This window comes from Sparassis crispa (assembly GCF_003851025.1).
Source record: "Sparassis crispa DNA, contig_000001F, whole genome shotgun sequence".
Taxonomy (NCBI): domain Eukaryota; kingdom Fungi; phylum Basidiomycota; class Agaricomycetes; order Polyporales; family Sparassidaceae; genus Sparassis; species Sparassis crispa.
This window is the reverse complement of record NW_020939748.1, coordinates 3,590,583-3,608,466: the sequence shown is the minus strand read 5'-3', so window position 1 is coordinate 3,608,466 and position 17,884 is coordinate 3,590,583. Positions and strand designations below refer to the sequence as shown.

The following is a 17,884-nucleotide window of genomic DNA, read 5'->3' as shown; positions in this document are numbered from 1 at the left end:
ATTGGCCATGGCCAGAGCATGTTTGTCTGAGCAATCGGCCCACCGCCAAAGTATGATGAATGAGCAGTGGGCCGATCGCCCAGAGTGTAACCTGAAGGATGGGCCCACCGCCAAAGGTTAGAGGGTTGACGATTGCCAGAGCATGTTATCGTCAGCAATCGGCCCATCGCCAAAGCACCCTCAGTGAGGGCCTTACTGCAAGCACCCATGGGATAGGTCATCGCCAGGACATGTTTCCGCCAGCAATCGGCCCACCGCCAAAGGTCAGAGTGTTGGCCATGGCCAGAGCATGTTTGTCTGAGCAATCGGCCCACCACCAGAGTATGACGAATGAGCAGTGGGCCGATCGCCCAGAGTGTAACCTGAAGGATGGGCCCACCGCCAAAGGTTAGAGGGTTGACGATTGCCAGAGCATGTTATCACCAGCAGTCGGCCCATCGCCAAAGCACCCTCAGTGAGGGCCTTACTGCAAGCACCCATGGGATAGGTCATCGCCAGGACATGTTTCCACCAGCAATCGGCCCACCGCCAAAAGCCAGTGGGTTGGCCAACGCCAGAGCATGTTATCGCCAGCAATCGGCCCACCGCCAAAGGCCAGTGGGTTGACGATCACCAGGATATGTCATCGCCACCAATGGGCCCATTGTCACATACAGCCCTGCAGTTTCCGGGTGCATTGGTGGTGATGACGTGCTCTGGTGATCGCCAATCCTCTGACCTTTGCCGGTGGGCCCATCACTCACCAGCACTCATGGCGGAGGGCCAATTGGTGGCGAAAACACGGCTTGGCGATGACCAACCCTCTGACCCTTGGCAGTGGGCCCTTTGCTGGCGGAGCGATATTCCCATGCAGTGAAGCTTTCACTCAGGTCCTTTGGCGATGGGCCAATTGCTGGCAACAACATGCCTTGGTGATGGCGAGCGCAGTCCGCCCATCTGAAGAGTACACTGGAGGAGCGATGGGCTTTAGAGCTTAGTGATGCAGAAGTGAATGTATCCATTTTGTACTGGTATACAAGCTGTTACATAGCAGTCATATATTGCTAACACCAAAATGCTCAAAGACACTAGTTCAGTTGCTGCGATACGTCTCGCCACGAATGTCCCTCAGAATGTACCCCATTTGGAACACGGTCGAGCTGGCATTGAGGTTCGCAACGTGCATATCCTCAGTGAGGTTGAGCTCACGCTGAAGACGTACAATGCGCTCTCGCAACATGGTGCAACGACGACTAACCGCAAAGCTATCACCTTCGTCATCGTCCACTATGAATAAGGTCAACATCAGACTGAAGGTTGCCAGGGATGCACTCACTGGAACTGTCTGCCTCTGCTGCGATCTGCGCAAACGATCTACTGAGGCGGGCCACTTGTGAGCCAGAAGCGGCATTCGTCTCTCCAGAGACTGCCATTGGCAGCAGCTGTGTGGTATCTGGGAATAAGCCTGGAACCTGTTCCCAATGGGTGGGACAATGGATCGGCAGCTCATCTGGAAGTGCTGCCAGACTTGGCATCCTGGAAGTAACAGTGACTGGCTCGATGCTGCCTTTCATATAGTGAATGACAGGTGCATCGTGGCAGAAATTGCTGTCATCGAAAGTGCGAGCTGGCGAGTGAGAGGGCGCCGATGGCGGAGGCGGTGGACTTAAAACATCATCCAACAAAGGCCGCCTCTTTGGAGGCGAAGTGCTGGGACTATTTAGCCACCGGACCTGGCTACGCACAGGCGTCGCGCCAGGGCTGTCTATCACCAGAGCTCGCCGTCGTCCTGGCGTGACAGGAGGACTATTGTCAAAGTCCAGCAGTTTCGGCACTGGTTCCACATCAAGTGTCTCGTCCACCAGCATGCCCCTCGCCATCGGCGTACTTGCTTGACTATCGAAGTGGATGGATGTACGTGGTGTAGCGTCAAGGGGCTCAGCGATGAGCGATCGTCGAGGGAGTTGGGAGGTGTCAGGAGTGCAAAAGTCGAAAGTGTGAGCTGGTGGAGGAAGGGGAGTAGCTTCCAACAGGGCACGTCGAGGGATTGGCGAGATGCCAGGAGTGTCGAAGTCGAACATTCCACCGGGCGCAGTGGGGGTGGAATCTGAGATGAGTGCACGCCTATGGATTGGCGAACTGCCACGACTTTCATCCCAAGCTGGCACCAGAGGGTCAGGAATAAGTGCGCGACTTCCCTCCACAGGCGCCACAGATCCAGATGACGCCTGTACCTTTGGCGAGGCGTGGCGGTGAAGATGCTCATGTGGCGAGTTGGATGGCGCAAATGGAGCTGCCAGGGACGGGGTAGTGTGGCGGGGCGTGAGGGGTGTCTGAGAAGCAGAGTGGAGAGGCAAGGAGATCTGGGCAGATCCAGGAGAGTCAAGGAGATCCGAAATGAGTGGACGACGGGGCTCAGCGATACTATCCTCCTCATCCGACTCGCCCATCGTAATGTCCAGCATGTCAGGAGGTTCCACGTCACTGGCCATGGCAGGTAGATTGTGGCGAGCAGACAAGTCTTCGATCAGTCCTGGATCGTGGGAGATCAGTTGTAGAAAGGGGATTGATATGACATAGAAAGGTCAGATAACATCACAAAGGAGTCAGATTCCACAAGGAGAGCAATAGAACTTACTGTTGGGAGCCATGAGAACTTGCAGCAGGTCACACTGACCTTGAGAGACTTGAGAAATCGCGCAAGTCCAGCGATCACGTGCAAAGCACGTGGTCGCGTGGCATGTGAAGTTGAACTTGGTGCAGATCGTGTCTGCCAGCTCATAGCGTCGTCTGCTCCGCCTCCGCTGTACTGCAACCTCTGCTTTTGAAACACCCTCACGCTTTCTTCTGCCAAGCTCGCCATGACTCTGGATATCGACCCCAACCAACTATGTTCTGCAGGCCGCGCGACTGACGGCCATTGTTGCAGCGACGCCTCACCAGGACGACCCTCGCTATTTGGACTGGGAGGCGAGGATTTACCTTGAAGTGGTAAGTCATCGGTCGCAGGTCTGGCATACCCTCACCGAATATGCCACACAGAGTCGGCTTGAAAAGAGTTTCCCGCAGCCCTTGAAGTCATTGAGGATGCCTGGCATCGTCATCAGTGCGTTGCTGGAATTCACCCGGGCGTACCAGCAGAAGGCCCTGGCATGGCTGGACCACATATCGAACGACGACGAGAGGATATACAAGAGGTACCCTCTGGCTGTGCGCGAGTATGGGGAGTGTGAGGACCTGGGAAGGCAGTGGTGGACTGAAGGTGAGTCACAAGCGTTGTGAGGCGTCAAGCGACACACTGACTGCACCAGATCCATATTGCAAGCTGCCACCGGTGAAGAGTATGCCAGCGGAGGGCTGGGGCAATGTGCCAGCCGATGACAACACCCAGGGACGTGGCGAGGAGGACCTGGCTACCGGGGACCTCGTCACCAAGGGGAAAGGCAAGGAAAGAGCTGACAACGACGTCGGGACAGGCATGGTGGGTGAGCGTATCGTCCACGTGGAGGTGGGAGAGGACAAGGGAAAGGGCAAGAGCAAGGAGAAGGCGCAGGGGAAGGCGGCGCATGCGATGAGCGAGGAAGAGGATGGGGGAGAGGGAGAGGGAGAGGGAGAGGGAGAGGAGCAGGAGGGCGAGGACAACGATGATGCCGACAGTGACGAGGACGACGATGCCGACAAAGATGATGACGATGAGATGGCGGAAGACGTGCCGGGTGCAGGCCAGCCTGAATCCATCGAGGTCGATGCGGCGTCGCCCCCCTCCGCCAACTGCCAGACCAATATCGATCTCGCCAGCTGCCCCATCACTCCGAAAGCGCAAGGCGGTCATCACAGAGTCAAGTGAGGAGAGTGAGAATGAGGAGGCGGCTCCGAAGGTGAAGCGGATGAAGCCGATCGAGGTCGCAAAGGAGAAAGGCAAGGCCCCGACCACCTCTGGCCGAGTGCAGCGTGCGCAGAAGAGGATGGCGCAGATCGAGGTGGAGGGCTCGAAGGTGAGCACGAAGAAGAGCGGGAAGAGGAAGGCGAAGGAGTCAAGCGATGAAGAGGAAGTACCGACCATCAAGCCGCCAAAGAAGAAGCATGCAACGAAGGAATACAAGAGCAAGGAGTTCATCGAAAGCAAAGACGAGACTCCGGCACCGCCTTCCAATCTACCCGCCAAGACCGCAGGGGACTGTAATGACGGTGTTGCGAAGACGAACGCCCCTGCCAAACCTGTCAAACAGACAATGAGGATGACGGCGACGCCTCATGTCGCACCGAAGGGGAAGGCGAAGGGGAAGGCAAAGGCGACGGCGAAGGGGAAGGCAACGGCGAAGGGGAAGGCAACGGCGAAGGGGAAGGCGAAGGTGACAGTGTCGCAGAAGGACATGTGGAAAAAGACGTCCACCCGCGTGTCTGACTTCATGTGGGCACATGCAACAGATTCGGTGAGTAACGATCTTGTGAGACATTGACCTGTGCTAATGTTCCTGCAGCTCGTCCCTTGCGTTGGCTGCCAGGAGAAAGAGTGGCCATGCAAGCTCAACACCGCCAACTTCGGTCGCTGCCTCGAATGTGCAGCACGAGGCATCAGTTGCAGCATCGCGCCGAGGAACACGGACGGCGTGCCCCTGCGAGGAAACTCACACACCGCACAGCGTGAGTTCCAAGAGATGTGCGCAGCGCTGGTGGTAGAGGGCAAGCCACTGCCCACATCGCCACCTCCATACGACGTCAAGGTCGACTCCGATGAGCCCGACGGTGCAGAACCCATGGTCATGGGAGCGTCGAAGCGCAAGCTGCCGAAGAAGACCAAGACGCGCAATGCTGCAGCATCCAGCTCCATGGTCAAGGGTGGCGAGGAGGTCGAGGCGACGAAGCAGAAGGCGACCGTCACGCGCTATGAAGCCAACGCTGAAGGCGAGGCCTCGGTGGAGAAATCGTCGAAGTCCAAGCGCGCCACCAAGTCCGCCACCGCCACTGGAGCTGTGGCTCTGTCCAACTCTGGCGAGGTCGCCAACTCTGGCGAGGTCTCCAAGTCTGGCGCGCCTGCCAAGTCTGGTGCAGTCGCCAAACCTGGCGAAGGTAAGAAATCAGGACCCAAGCCAAAGCCGGTGAGGAGCCAAAACTCAGGTGCGCAAGATGGTGGCGAGGTCACCAGGACCTCAGTACATGAGGCGGATGAGGTCCCGCCTGCCAAGTCTGTTGCGAAGGAGGGCGGGCAGACAACAAGGGTGGCGATGGGAGGTCGCTCGGGCCCAATGGTGCCTGTGATCACCAGGAAGGCGAAGGCGAGTGCTCCGAAGGCAGCAGCCAAGATGCCTCTGGCGGAAGGCGATGGCATGGAGGAAGCCGCCAGGCTGGCAATGGAGGCGGTGCGGGCTATGGCCTTCCAAACAGGGCCAGCTGCTCTGCCGCAAGCTAGCAGCAGCAAGCGCATGCTGACACCAGTCGCCGATGAACCAGAGGATGTGCCAGAGTATCAGGCAGAGGTGGCGGAGGATGAGGTAAGCAGGACATCTTGTCGCAGCTGGAGTCGATGTAACCATGAAACAGCGCGCGTCCTTGGAGCGGCCACACGACGATCGGCGGCGTTCGCTGCTGATGCCCCATGAGACGAGCGCAGGAGCTGCCGAGGTGGCACAGGAGGTGACGCCCTCCCTGGAGATATCCAAGGCGTCAAAGGGAGCGAAGTCCTCCACATTGGCGAAGGCAGGACATCTCGATGAAGGGCGAAGGCCAGCTAAGAGGGGTGCCCCACTGGACCGCAATGCAGTGAAGAAGGAGGCGGAGGCGAAAAGGGATGCAAAGGCGAACCGCCTCAGAGCAGTGCCTCTGACCAGCAAGGGTAAGTGCGCCCGCCACAGCTTCAAATCCATGCAGCGCTGACCAGGGATACAGCACCCCACTTGCGCGACGTCCAGCAAGTGTCTACAGGAAGTCCCGCTCCGGTGAACGAAGACGACACCCCCAGTGGCGAAGAAACCTCGCAGTCATCCAACGATGACTGCGCGAATTGTGCCGAGTTGCGACAGGAGTTTCTGGCGCACAAGGACGGGATGGAAGTCCAATTCCAGGAGAGGATGGCGGACCTCAACACCGTCAAGGCAGAGATCACAGCGGCACTCCAGCGAATCAACCCGCCATCCGCATTTCAAGAAAATGCCCGGAGCATTCGCGAAGAGGTCAAGTTGGCCATGGAGGAGTTTCGCAGGCCGGTCACCATCGAGCTTCAGGAGAGCGTAAAGTTGGCGGTGGCGGACCTCGTCACCAAGCGACATTGCCTGCCAGAGCTCAAGGAGAAGGTCAACAGGTTGGAGCAAGGCACGAACCAGACGGTGAGCCAAGCGGATGTCGACAAGCTGCAGGGCGAATTGGCCGACCTCCGTCATTCGATGGAGCTCCAGGCAGCGCGGTCAGACAGCATGGAGAAGGAGCTCAGGTCTTCGGCGGCAGAGGCGATCGCTCAAGCGAGCAAGCTGGAGATGGAATTGGCGCTCGCCAAAGAGGATTCGATGGCGGTGGCGACATCCACTTTGGATGAAGCGAAGAAGGTGGGGAAGGAGGTGGCAACGGTGAGAGAGGAAACCTCGCTGGTGGCGAAGTCTCTGGACGCATTCCGAGAGAAGGTCGACTCTGCCATGGTCTTCACCGCCTTTTGCCCAGATAGCCACAATGTGTAGTCATTAGAGTATTGATATACATGCTTTTTAACCTAGCATGGAATCTCCATGCACTCGATTCGCCACTGCCACTCCAAGTCAACTGAATGCCTGCTGAAGTTCTCGCCAACTCCCCTTGCCATTGCCACCATCTCCATGGCTTTACCTATGTAGATCTATGGGTCACATTAAACAATGTGGAAGCCTACGAGTCTACTTTGAACTGGAGTTATATTGTCAAGGTCTGGTGCCGCCACTGCGGGTCTTGCGACCTGCGCCAACTTGGCCACTCTCTTTCACTTTGGCGGCTGCTTTCCCCAGACGGACCGGCTTCAGCTTGGTTTCTCCCTTGTCCTTGACCTCCAGGGTCTGAGGCAGAGCTCGTCTTCGCTTTGCGGGAGGCTTGTCACCATCATCCGAGTCCTCGGCCCTCACATTCTTCTTCCTCGGCGAGGCCACTACCAACTCGTCCCGAGTACCACGTCCACGCTTCCGAGGTGGCGGATTGTCTTCGCCAGAGCTGTCTTCGCCATCGGGCTCGGGACGTGCTGGTTGACGTTTCCGCTTTGGATCAGGAAGCTTCTTCAAATCTTTCACAGCTCCTAGTGGATGCTGACTGCGGGTATTCTTGGCGGGTGACTCATCCATCGCTTGACGCTGACTGCAAGTGATCCTGCCGGGGATATTACTCTGAAGGGCATCGGTGATCGACCTTCCCTAGAGTGCTTTGGCTTGTCCTGATGGACGGTCTTCTGTGGCTGCGGCCTTCCTTGTCTTAGGTATAAACGGAGGTGGTGGCGGTCGTTCAGCACCACTGCTAGGTACGGACAAGTGTGCATCGTCCTCTTCGCCATCGTCAGAGGCCCCATCACTGGTCTCCTGGCTCGGCCCTTCGTCTCCTCCACTTGGAATGATTGGTTTGTCAGCCATGGGGGCAGGCTGGTAAGCCTTGTGAACTTTGGCAGCAGTAGCAGCGCCATCGTGAGTTCTTGCAGAGGCATCACCTTCCTGCTCCTCCTGGCCCCCAAGGCCATCACCACCTTGTGGGGCACCGCGTATGGCAGGCTTGCTCACTGGCTTCACCATGGCATGGGTGACGTTCCCTTCCACCATGTCCAAGGTAATGATCTCGCAACAGCGAAGCAGCTGCTCTACTGCGTCAAATGAGATCGCCGAGTTCACCACATAGTCGGGAAGGTTGGTCGGTTCGCCCTCCTCAATGAACTGAGATCGTGTGAGGTCCCTCAGTGCCATACCAATCACGAGTGCAGATTGTTGTATGCCCTGTGGATGTAAGAACCAATATTTTGTCAGCCATGGTTTGTCGCCCAACCAGTTCTCGACGATGTCAAAGTTGTCCACCGCATGAAATGACGGCGGGAGGTAGCGCTGGCCATATGACCATTCGCTCCAGGGAATCGGATCATACCTGGCGAAACGATACACCTGGGGCTATATGACAGATGATCAATAGTGTATATGAATCCCCACGAAAGGAGCTCACCACAGTCGCAATCTTGACTTGCTTCAGCATATCCTGGTATCGCGGTTCGACGGAAAGGGTGGCGAGAAACACGTCTCTCCTTTTGACAAGGTGGGGCACAGTACTCCCCACAGTACTCCCGCCAGTGAGACGCGGGGCTCGGCCTTGAAGCTCAAGCCTGAGCTCCTTTGTACTGGGCTCCAGTTCACTGGATGCTTCATCAGTCTCCTCTGTGTCAAATCTGTGCAGTTCGCCCAGAGGAAGGTCTTGGAGACCTCGCTTTGCCTTCGTCTTGGCACCGCCGCTACCACTCGCTTGAGGTGCACCGCCATTGTTAGCCTTACGTCCATTGGTGGTGGCGACTGCCTTGCCCTTCACTTTATTTGCAATCACGCTCTCGCCATCCCCTGAATCTTCATCGCTGGCCGTATCTTCTTCGGAAGCCATGCTGGGTATATCTGGCGAACTCTGATCAGAGTCTTGGCTGCTTCTGGCATCATCTTCCGAGTCGTATGCATCTTTCGTCTTGCATTTACGCCCACCGCCTTTGGCTCCGCCAGGGGCCACTTTGCCCTTTGTCGCCTTCGATGCCGCCTTTCCCGTGACCTTGCGCACAGGTTTACCCTTCTTCTTTGCCTTCCCCACCTTCTTCGGTGTGAGTGCTTCTTGGACCTCATGTTCAGATCCTTCTTCTAATGCCTGTGCTGATCCGTCAAGTGGTGGAAGAGGATCATACTTGGCGGGAGCAGCTTCGCCATCCTTGTCGAAGTACTGGGTGAATCGCATGGTCTGCTCAGGTCCATGTTCCTCTTGGCGTGCCCGCCAGTGGTCGAGGAGGGCACGAACGGGAACACTTGTCATCTTTGAGGGATCGATCCACTGGAAGTTCTCAGGTAGCATCTCCGCTGGAATAACCTCATTGATGTCGTCTATGCTGTTCAGCTTCGTCCATGGCGACTTGCAGTTCCGAACACCCTTCGCCAATGCTGTAAACTGGTCAGCATCTCTCAACACCGAGTGGGAGTGTCATACCGTAGTGATGATTCATGAAGTCTCGAACTTGTACCTTCATCACCTTGAGAGGCGCTTCCGCCATACCTTCGGGCACCGACGGGAGCAGAGGAAAACCGTTGGCCGTCAACTGAATCTTGTCCATGGCCCGCATGCAATCAGCAGGTGTCTTCTTCACTGTCACCGTAGTCTCAGTCACACCTAAGGAATCAGGTCAGTGTGCCAGCGACAATGCAACTGAGGTCTTCTTACCGTATTCGCCTTTGGCCCACTCAGAGAACACCTTTGCTAGAGGCTGGTAAGCACGCAGCCACCCAGGATAGGCCCCGAATGGAGTTCCATTGGTGATGGCGTGGTTGACCTCCACCCTTCACTCGGGGGTTAGCAGATGGTGACAGTCGGACGGTCTACGCTCACATCTCTACCTTCAGACTCCTCGCTTCCTTCGGATATGCTAGCATGAATGCCATGCGAATGCCCATGGTGTCCCACATAGTCTTGGCAAACTTCTTCAGATATTGCATCATTCGCTGCTCCCTCAGCCTGTCTTAGGTCAGGATTTGCCTTATGCTACGTGACAGGAGGTACGCACTTCATTTTCGTCTTATCATCCAGAGTGCCATTGCGCCAACTTTCCACCTTTTCCTCATACACCTTCTGCTCCTCCTCGGACAGTTTTGCCCATTCGGCACTCCGTGCGACTCTCCACACCTTGGAGACATTGCAACCCTTATCTGCCGTGAGTGCTCGTGCGGCCTCAGTCACCTTGTCCCTCTCCAGCGCATCCCACACATTGAAGGCATTGGGCTTGCCAGAAACATGCATACGCTTTTTCGTCGCTTTCTCCTGCACATGGCGGGCATGGTTATTGAGCCACTCTCGGATTTTCTGTGGTGAGAGTTAGTGGGGACCTCACAGACATGAAACACTGCTCACAGTTTCCACAATGATGTCGTCATAATTTGACGTGTCGACAAACTGTGTCTTCAGCTTCTGGCGCAAGCTCTGAACCAGAGTCTTGTGTCCCTTGGCATCTGCCGTGTCATAAGACCGCAGCTTCTCAGAGAGTATGGGCTGATGCTCCGTCAAAATTACAAATCTCGCCGGCATGCTTTCTCAATGTCGAGGATGAGATTTTTGTGTTGGGGCAGTGAAGGGGGTCGATAGTTCAACGGGCAGCGCTCTGTCCATTTCCTCGTCGGCCGCCCACAACTCAACATGCACGTGCTGATGGCCCATTTGGGCTTACACCAATTACCCTCCTCGCCATGGTGTGTGGTGACTGCTGAAGCATTGTATGTGTATTTTTCGCAGTGGCGGGAGGTGGTAGTAGGTATGCACTAGCATTCATGCCTGGTGAAAGGCAATGTTGAATGCCGCTTCTATGGCAGAGCACACCACGCCAACTTCATCTCGCGAATGCTGGGCGGAGGCAATCTGGCAATCATCTGCATGCCAATCTGTGGGATAAAGGGCTTCCTCGGAGTTAGGCTCGGCCAATTAGATGGCGGTGACGAAGGGCCCAGACATGGCGGACCACCCGGCCCGTGATCCGGCATGGCGGCATCAAGTCCGGCTCGGCGGCATGATGAACATGTGAGATGTGCAAGGGACGTGCTTGCAAGCAATATGCAGGCAGATGAATGCATACTGTTCTTTGCCATTCTGGCCCCTCCTACATTCTCCCCTGCATCTGCAAGCCAACCGCCTGAGCCCGCCATACACCTGTGCATTCCTTCAACCGATGCATGCTGTAATCGTCCCATTGATTGGCAGATAGTATCAAGATGAGCAATCTGTCACCCATGCCACTGACCGATCAGATAGCAGGAGTCTTGGAGCTTATGTTCCGCCGAAAGCTCCATCTGGCCACTCATGCAGCCCATTCTGCGCCATCTATAGAAGTGCCTCCGTCCATGCCATCCGCCCTCCTATTGGAGTGCAATGGCATTGCAGATGCTCTTGTGAAGGCCATCCGTAATCCTGGTAGTCATTAGTCTTGCCGCAGGTCTGATCACACTGATCACGCCATTGTAATAGTAAGGCTGCAGTGGGACATTGATAGATATTGTGACAGCCTTTCGATTCAGCCCACGGGGCAGAATGAAGTCCTCGAGGCAGAACTGGAACGGAAGTGGCCTCCTCCATTTGGTGAGAGCGAAATACGCATAGACCAGCCTGCCACCCTCGTGGACATGCACGGACACATCTTAGCTTGGATACTTCCAAGAGTGTTGATACCAGACTGCCAGGTGAGTGGCTTGCCCAGCCTTGCACTGTGATCTGACAAATTTGTCAGACGAAGATGCTCCAAGCGACCAGGGCCCTACACCCAGCAATAGCAGCCAGTAAGCCTTCCAGCACCACCGCCAGTTGGCGACACAACCCGTTGTACTTCTTGCCTCCTGAGGAGTGTGCCCAATTCCCAGCGGGCTCCTTGTGTCTCTTGCCAGGTTGGTTCCAACAAGTAAGAGAGGTGGGTCTCCTCGCCACGCCATTTGCCTTGCGTCTGGACAGCCTTTGCAGCATATGGAGTCTGGGAGGCTGGAGACCTCCGCCAGCCTGAAGCTTGAGGGTGGAAGAAGTTGGCTGCGTGATATTCATGACTCCTCCGCATTGCTGGGCACCATCCTGACCGTCGTTCACCCAACACTATATGCCGCAGGACGCCAGTGCTTGGGTTTGATCCAGCAAGACCCAGAATTGCGAGAGATGGCGCTGAACTGGTCGTCGCCATTCAATGCGCTCCAGGTGATCACCAACCGGGAAACTCCTTTCCACCGAGATAGCAAGACAAGATACACCTTCTACGACCTGTTGGCGACGTTGGGCAACTACACTTGCGTGTGGTTGAAGTTCCCCGCCATGCGTGTCGTCATCGATTATAGTCCTGGAACTGTCATAGCCTTCTGTGGAAAGGCGATTCGTCATGGCGTCACTCGAGCAGATGGCGAAAGGCTCGTCTATGCATACTTCATGCGAGAGGGTGTCCAGAACAGGCTAGGCATTCCGGCGCCCCACTGGATGCAAGCTTCATATTACGCCTCACACATTGGCATGTGCACAGTTCATCACCGAGTCTGCATTCCTAACTCAGAACAGGTCCTAACTGGCTCGCTTATTAGAGGGACATCATGCCAAAGACTGATGGAGATGAGAACACTATGCAGGGGATGGAGACTGTCGATGGCAGCTTCATTGGCAGGATAAAGTTGGCGGAGGTGATGGCGAAATGTATGGAGTCTCGAATTTCCGAATCCTAGCTGAAGGTTGGCGAGCGCGCGGTACGAGTGCGCATTTCACATCTCGACAGTGTTCAGCTCAAGGTGTAGTTATCACTGATGGCAGCATATGGTTGGCGGACCTCAAAGTTGGCGGAGATGGTGGCGAAATGTGTTCGGTTGAGAAGTTGTGAGTGCTAGTGGGGCAGATGGCGGCAGCGTTGGCGAGCACGCGGTGCAAATGCACGTTTCCCTTTTGAGCATTATGCTACTCCGAGTCAAGGCAAAGTTAGCACTGAGAGCGACATACAATTGGCGGACCTCTCGCCAACATGGCATCCTTATCTGCATAACGCTGATTTGGTGCCTAAAGAGACCATGAGGTGATAAGGCCCAGGCATTGCAGCCATTCTTAACCACCTTGATGAGTAGTCTGGTGGGCAGCAAGACCGTGTGTGATTTGCACGTGTTGTATTGTGCGATAGGGACACAATGCTCATCGATGAGTTTGCAATACGACTCCCCACTGACCTGAACCATGAGCAGACGCAACAAAAGCAGGCTCGTTGTAGACCTGGATGACGAGGTTGAGTTTGTGACCAAGGTAGCTAAGCAGACCACTAGGGGAGTACGCTATGTGGATGTACCTTTGCCCATGCCCACGGGTTCAAACGTGCCATCGCCTTCCAAAAGTCCATCGAAGGCTCCAGCTTCAGGCACCTTGTTTAACTTGGATGATGGCGACGTCCTGGGCAACATAGGTGTGCCGATTCAGCTGGATCCGGCGGCTCGGAAGACAAAGGTGGGCACTCCCGCCATGACCATCTGACGGTCTGACCATGCGCGATAGACCCAGAATGACTTCATGAGGGACTGGATACCCCACCGTGATGACTATCTTCATGCCATTGTCGAGATGGAAGCCCCGCCTGAGCCCAGAAACTGTGCGGAATGCAAGGTTGGCGAGGGACGGTGGCGATGCCTGGACTGTATGGGCAGACCGCTCACCTGTACTGACTGCTGTCGTAACGGCCATCAGCGTGCTCCTTTCCATCGGATAGAGCATTGGCAGGGTCAGTATTTTGAGCCGGCATCACTGTATCGGGTTGGCGTCTGCATCCATTTGGGGCATGGCGGAGATCCCTGCCCTCTGGGTGCCTTCACAGCACATAACAACCCTGCACCGGTGGTGGCCCCGGGGTCCGATTTCTGGAATGCCTCCAATGAAGACCTAAATGCACATGATGGCGAGGTCTCAGATGATGGCGAGGTCCCATTCAACTTTGCACCTCTGGCAGGCACCCTTGATGGTGAAGCAAGGCAAACTGACGATGCTCCCGATCCCACTTGGGAGGAAGATGTGCCACCGGTGCTCTCCCGGCCACCTCGCCGTGACAGTTACGGGAATTGGATCATAGTCATTGTCGACATCTCTGGCGTTCACCATATCGGCATTGACTGGTGCCAGTGTGAGATGGCAGTGGAGTGTGACATGCAGCTTCTTCAAATGGGACTTTACCCTGGTACCGTCAAGGATCCCCATACCGCCTTCACATTCGCCGTCCTCGACGATTTCCTTCTGGAGAACAAAGAGTGCAAGACGGCGGCATTGAACTACTACAGCAAGCTCAAATGGGTCACGAGCAATGCCTTCCCTGGCACCGTTCCTGTAAGTGTTCACATGCATTCCCATGGCCCAACCGTTCATGCCAGTTCCTCGCCAGAACCGTTATCGTGAGCTGATGCGGGTGTCCTGCCAATGGCGCCAACTCAAATATCGCAAGTGGCACGGCTTCTCACACGATGCCCTCCATCCTGTGGAGAAGGGTGGCCTCGCCATCTTTTGTCCCGCCTGTCCCCAGCCTGGGCTCAACCTGCCTTTTGATTGGCAAGCGGATCCAGTGCAGTGGAAGTTCAAACGCGGCTTTGTCATGGATGGCAATTTCAGTGCAGAGCACATGAAGATGAAGCACCCCGAGGAGGACGTCGCCCTCAGTGACGGCCAGGCATTCATGGTCGGCCAAGAGGATTACAAGGCTCATCTGGCAGTGGCCATGGAGTCCCATCAGGTGCGTGTCTGGCTGCACGTTCTTCTTCCGCCCTTGACTCCTAAGCCCACCAGCGCTCCACTTGTCATGAGCACCGCGCTGTCAATCAGGCCAATGTGGATCGCACCAACCTCGACGCCACAGGAATCGGGGCCACTGCTTGCGCCAGATATGGTTTCTTCGTCCCTCATACTGTCGTCGATTTCCAGAAGGGAGAAAGGTTCGCATATGTCTCTTGTCATGATTCATTCTCACCGACGCACCCTCTGCAGACAAATGAATATGGATTACTCTCTCAGCAATGCACTCCTGACCCTCACCAGTATCACCCTCGTCCTCGTCATGTACGACATCATATGTCAGTATGGCGTCCATGTCCGCAAACGTTTCCACCACAGCGCCTATCTGAGGATGCCCTTCGAGCTCAAGATAGACCAAGGCATCGGCTTGTTTCATGTGCACGGACACCAAGATTGCTGCTTCCAACGGTTCTCGCCCAACTTTATAGTTGGCGCTGGTATGGTCGATGGCGAGGTCATCGAGACCCTGTGGGCGCCCACAAATGAGGTCTCAGGCAGTACCAGGGGCATGACCCGAGCTCACCGCCAAGAAGTCCTTGACGATCACATGAATGACTCCAACTGGAAGAAGACGACTCGCATGGGTGAGCCTGGTTCCTCCTTCCCTATTTGCCACCTGCCTTATGCTGCCTACAGTGCCAACCTTGATGACAAAGTGGAAACGCGTGCTCCTGGGCTTCCCAAGAAGCAAGGAGTCCTTTGAAGCTTTATCTGCATCCACAGATGAGGAGGTCCTTGAGGCATGGCAGAAGGAGTACGACGACGCTATGGAGGCTCGCCAAAATGATCTGAAGATTATGGACACCTTCGATGTCCAGCTCAGGAAGGGTGAGTATCCTTCCATCGTCATGTGGCATGTAGTTGACGTGAATGCAAGCCCCGGGTAAAGACCTCACCCAACTCAGACTGGCGGGCGAGGAGTCCGCCAAGGGCTTGGAGAAGGGCACCGCCAGATGGTTGTCGACTGGCCTCAAAATTCAAGAAGCACAGTGAGTTTGCCTTGTCTTTACAAAAATACAGCTCTGACGGCCTTCAGGCTTAAGCTTGCAAATGATATCCGCAAGGCGGGTCAAAATCCGAGCATGGCGGAGGACCTCAAGACTCTCGAGCGCCGTCAGCGCCTCGAAGTCAGCATTCTCACATTCCAACGTCGCTCTGAGAAGTTCATGGGAAGGTTGGAGGACGTTCCCGCCATGGAAGATCGTGACGATGGTGCGCTCTGGGATTCCTTGGATGAGAATCCTTTTCAAATACACCCGGAGGACGCTGAGTATGGCGAGGATGTGATTCCACCCGAGCAAGCTTCCTTGAATTTACCTTCGCAGATCGGATTCGTGGCCGCCGTCGCCAACGGGCTCCAGACCCTGGCAGCCCAAGAGTTGGAGTTGCGCAAAGGCCTGATGAATGACATCCTCCACGAGCTTTGCATGGCGCTTGGACTGAAGTCTTACCTCTATCGCAAGAGGGTTCGTCCCGCCAACAGCGTCGGAACCATGACCCGTGCACAGGCGGAGGTTCATGCTGCCGATCAGACCGTCTTGGCCTGCGCCAGGCTCTATTCCGCCAACCGATGCGCCATTATGCACTTGGGCGCCACCGATGAAGACTTGGCCCTCTATCGCCCTTTGGATAAGAAGGACCTGCACGTGAAGACTGCCGTCATCGAGGCTAGCACCTCCGGGCTCAGGAACGTCAACCTGGCTTGGTTCTGGACCATGGATGTCGCTGGAGATCGAGGTTCATCAGAATGGATGGACGAGTGTTCGTAATTGTCCGATCGATCTCTAGGCCTCCTGCTAATTTACCCTCCAGTCTATAGAGTGAATTGGCTGCATGCCAGAGCTCGATATGAGAGATGGAGGGAGGAGCGTGTCTTGGTCCACTCGGAAATGGCCTGGACCATAGCCACCTTCAAGCGGAATGCGGAACGATGGGCTCACTGGCTCGAGATGACGGATCCTTCCTGGCGGGGTCATGTTTGCTATGCCGCCAGGCAAGTGAGTATGTGGCGGACCTTCGCCAGCCACGCCACTGACACGTTCAGCCACATCCTCGCCCTGGACATTGAGGACGAAAGGGCGGGCGATGAAAATGTGCTTTGAGTCAGGGTTCACTGGGGTGTACGCATATTCATGTTTGCTATATCGATGTAGTGATCGTCATGTGTGTAATTCCTACTCACCAATATCACATTTGGCGAAGTGACCTCCATCCTCGCCTGAGGGCTTCATATCGGCATGTGCTCTCCAATCGCATGACATCAGACATCAGATAAGGTCGATCAGATATCAACCTCGGCTTATCCACTCACCGTCATGTCTGCCCAGTCTTCAACATCAGATGCGCGCCCCTGCCTGTTCTCCAGAGGGAGGTTGCAGTTGGAAGTCTACACTTGGAGGATCCAAGAAGCTGTTCTGGCACTGGAGCCTGACCCAGATCACTTCACCAAGGTCCGTTGGGAGGAAGGCTTGCGCTGGGAGATGGTACGCCTTTCTTGCTGATATCGCCTGACCCTGCTGAGTCCTGTGCAGTTCGCCGTCAGGGGTATCTGTGGCGACCTCGCGTTGGCGGGTCATGCTGACCATATTGACCATGGTGGAGTTATCGCCAGTGTCCTCACCGTCTGCACTTTCAATCGCGAAGTTCTGCGCCCCATCAGCATTGACGTCAAGGCAATTCCACGCCCCACCACCCTCGTTCCTCATCCTAAGAACCTACTCGAGGATTCACCCGACTACTGGTGGAAATGGGATCATCAGGTTGGGCCGGCGGGGAGCCCTATGGAGGCCTGGTGGTACAAACTTGGTGATCCCTGGGTGAGTGGTACGTTCCAGCACCTTACAGTCTTGCTGAACCTCGAGAACGTAGGAGAAGGTGTACACCGTCTCCAAGTCTACACTGGTGCAGCTTGAACAGCTGCATGTTCGCGTCGCGAACCTCACTAGTTGGTTGCACGAGAGGACAGATCAGAACCTGGATGTGGTGCTGGAAGAGCTGCAGGAGGTGATGCGGCAGCTGCGTGAGTTAGGAATGTAATCGCCCAATGCCAGGCGTCTGTTCGTGCTGTAGTGTGTCGAATATAAGGTTGTCATGTCTTTGAACCTGGGCAATGTACCTGGTGTGGTAAGGCGAAACATAGTAGCCACATACTCTCCTCAGGAGGGCACATCCCCAATGGTATCTGATGCATGGCTCGAAAGCCAATGCCACATGGGAGAGTTTGGCGAAGTCATTCTGGACTGCATGTTCAGATGGCGAGTGATATCCACCACAGTTCGCCAACCCTACTCACGGTGGAAAGGACCGCCATTCGTCTCCACATACTCTACCCAGAAGGGCACATCCCAAATTGTATCTGATGCATGTCTCGAAACGCCGATGCCAATTGGGAGAGTTTGGCGAAGTCATTCTGAAC

General features: G+C 55.6%; 7 protein-coding genes across 7 annotated transcripts; 4 read left to right on the top strand and 3 right to left on the bottom strand.

Annotated features, from left to right (window-relative positions):
• Nucleotides 1-1,072: 1,072 nt before the first annotated feature.
• SCP_0212960 (hypothetical protein) lies at nt 1,073-2,630 on the bottom strand (the record flags this gene model as incomplete). The annotated part of the gene is made up of 4 exons (XM_027755205.1): nt 1,073-1,189; nt 1,238-1,266; nt 1,316-2,512; nt 2,618-2,630. The coding sequence occupies 4 exons, from the start codon at nt 2,628-2,630 to the stop codon at nt 1,073-1,075; spliced, it is 1,356 nt and encodes a 451-aa protein (XP_027611006.1).
• Nucleotides 2,631-3,066: 436 nt separating this feature from the next.
• Nucleotides 3,067-3,826, top strand: SCP_0212950 (hypothetical protein; the record flags this gene model as incomplete). Its single annotated transcript, XM_027755204.1, has 2 exons — nt 3,067-3,241; nt 3,291-3,826. 2 exons carry the CDS (start codon nt 3,067-3,069, stop codon nt 3,824-3,826), a joined length of 711 nt encoding a protein of 236 aa, XP_027611005.1.
• A 40-nt stretch (nt 3,827-3,866) lies between these two features.
• SCP_0212940 (hypothetical protein) lies at nt 3,867-6,647 on the top strand (the record flags this gene model as incomplete). The annotated part of the gene is made up of 4 exons (XM_027755203.1): nt 3,867-4,412; nt 4,461-5,471; nt 5,521-5,812; nt 5,866-6,647. 4 exons carry the CDS (start codon nt 3,867-3,869, stop codon nt 6,645-6,647), a joined length of 2,631 nt encoding a protein of 876 aa, XP_027611004.1.
• Nucleotides 6,648-6,863: 216 nt separating this feature from the next.
• SCP_0212930 (hypothetical protein) lies at nt 6,864-7,274 on the bottom strand (the record flags this gene model as incomplete). Its single annotated transcript, XM_027755202.1, has 1 exon — nt 6,864-7,274. The coding sequence occupies one exon, from the start codon at nt 7,272-7,274 to the stop codon at nt 6,864-6,866; it is 411 nt and encodes a 136-aa protein (XP_027611003.1).
• Nucleotides 7,275-7,343: 69 nt separating this feature from the next.
• Nucleotides 7,344-10,230, bottom strand: SCP_0212920 (hypothetical protein; the record flags this gene model as incomplete). The annotated part of the gene is made up of 7 exons (XM_027755201.1): nt 7,344-8,078; nt 8,131-9,095; nt 9,142-9,321; nt 9,373-9,488; nt 9,538-9,663; nt 9,713-10,008; nt 10,057-10,230. The coding sequence occupies 7 exons, from the start codon at nt 10,228-10,230 to the stop codon at nt 7,344-7,346; spliced, it is 2,592 nt and encodes an 863-aa protein (XP_027611002.1).
• A 695-nt stretch (nt 10,231-10,925) lies between these two features.
• Nucleotides 10,926-16,238, top strand: SCP_0212910 (hypothetical protein; the record flags this gene model as incomplete). The annotated part of the gene is made up of 14 exons (XM_027755200.1): nt 10,926-11,106; nt 11,161-11,372; nt 11,420-11,587; nt 11,638-12,186; nt 12,246-12,354; nt 12,441-12,531; nt 12,888-13,143; nt 13,192-14,010; nt 14,066-14,410; nt 14,464-14,609; nt 14,662-15,053; nt 15,106-15,297; nt 15,347-15,458; nt 15,506-16,238. 14 exons carry the CDS (start codon nt 10,926-10,928, stop codon nt 16,236-16,238), a joined length of 4,305 nt encoding a protein of 1,434 aa, XP_027611001.1.
• A 546-nt stretch (nt 16,239-16,784) lies between these two features.
• Nucleotides 16,785-17,505, top strand: SCP_0212900 (hypothetical protein; the record flags this gene model as incomplete). Its single annotated transcript, XM_027755199.1, has 3 exons — nt 16,785-16,952; nt 17,001-17,285; nt 17,338-17,505. The coding sequence occupies 3 exons, from the start codon at nt 16,785-16,787 to the stop codon at nt 17,503-17,505; spliced, it is 621 nt and encodes a 206-aa protein (XP_027611000.1).
• Nucleotides 17,506-17,884: the final 379 nt, after the last annotated feature.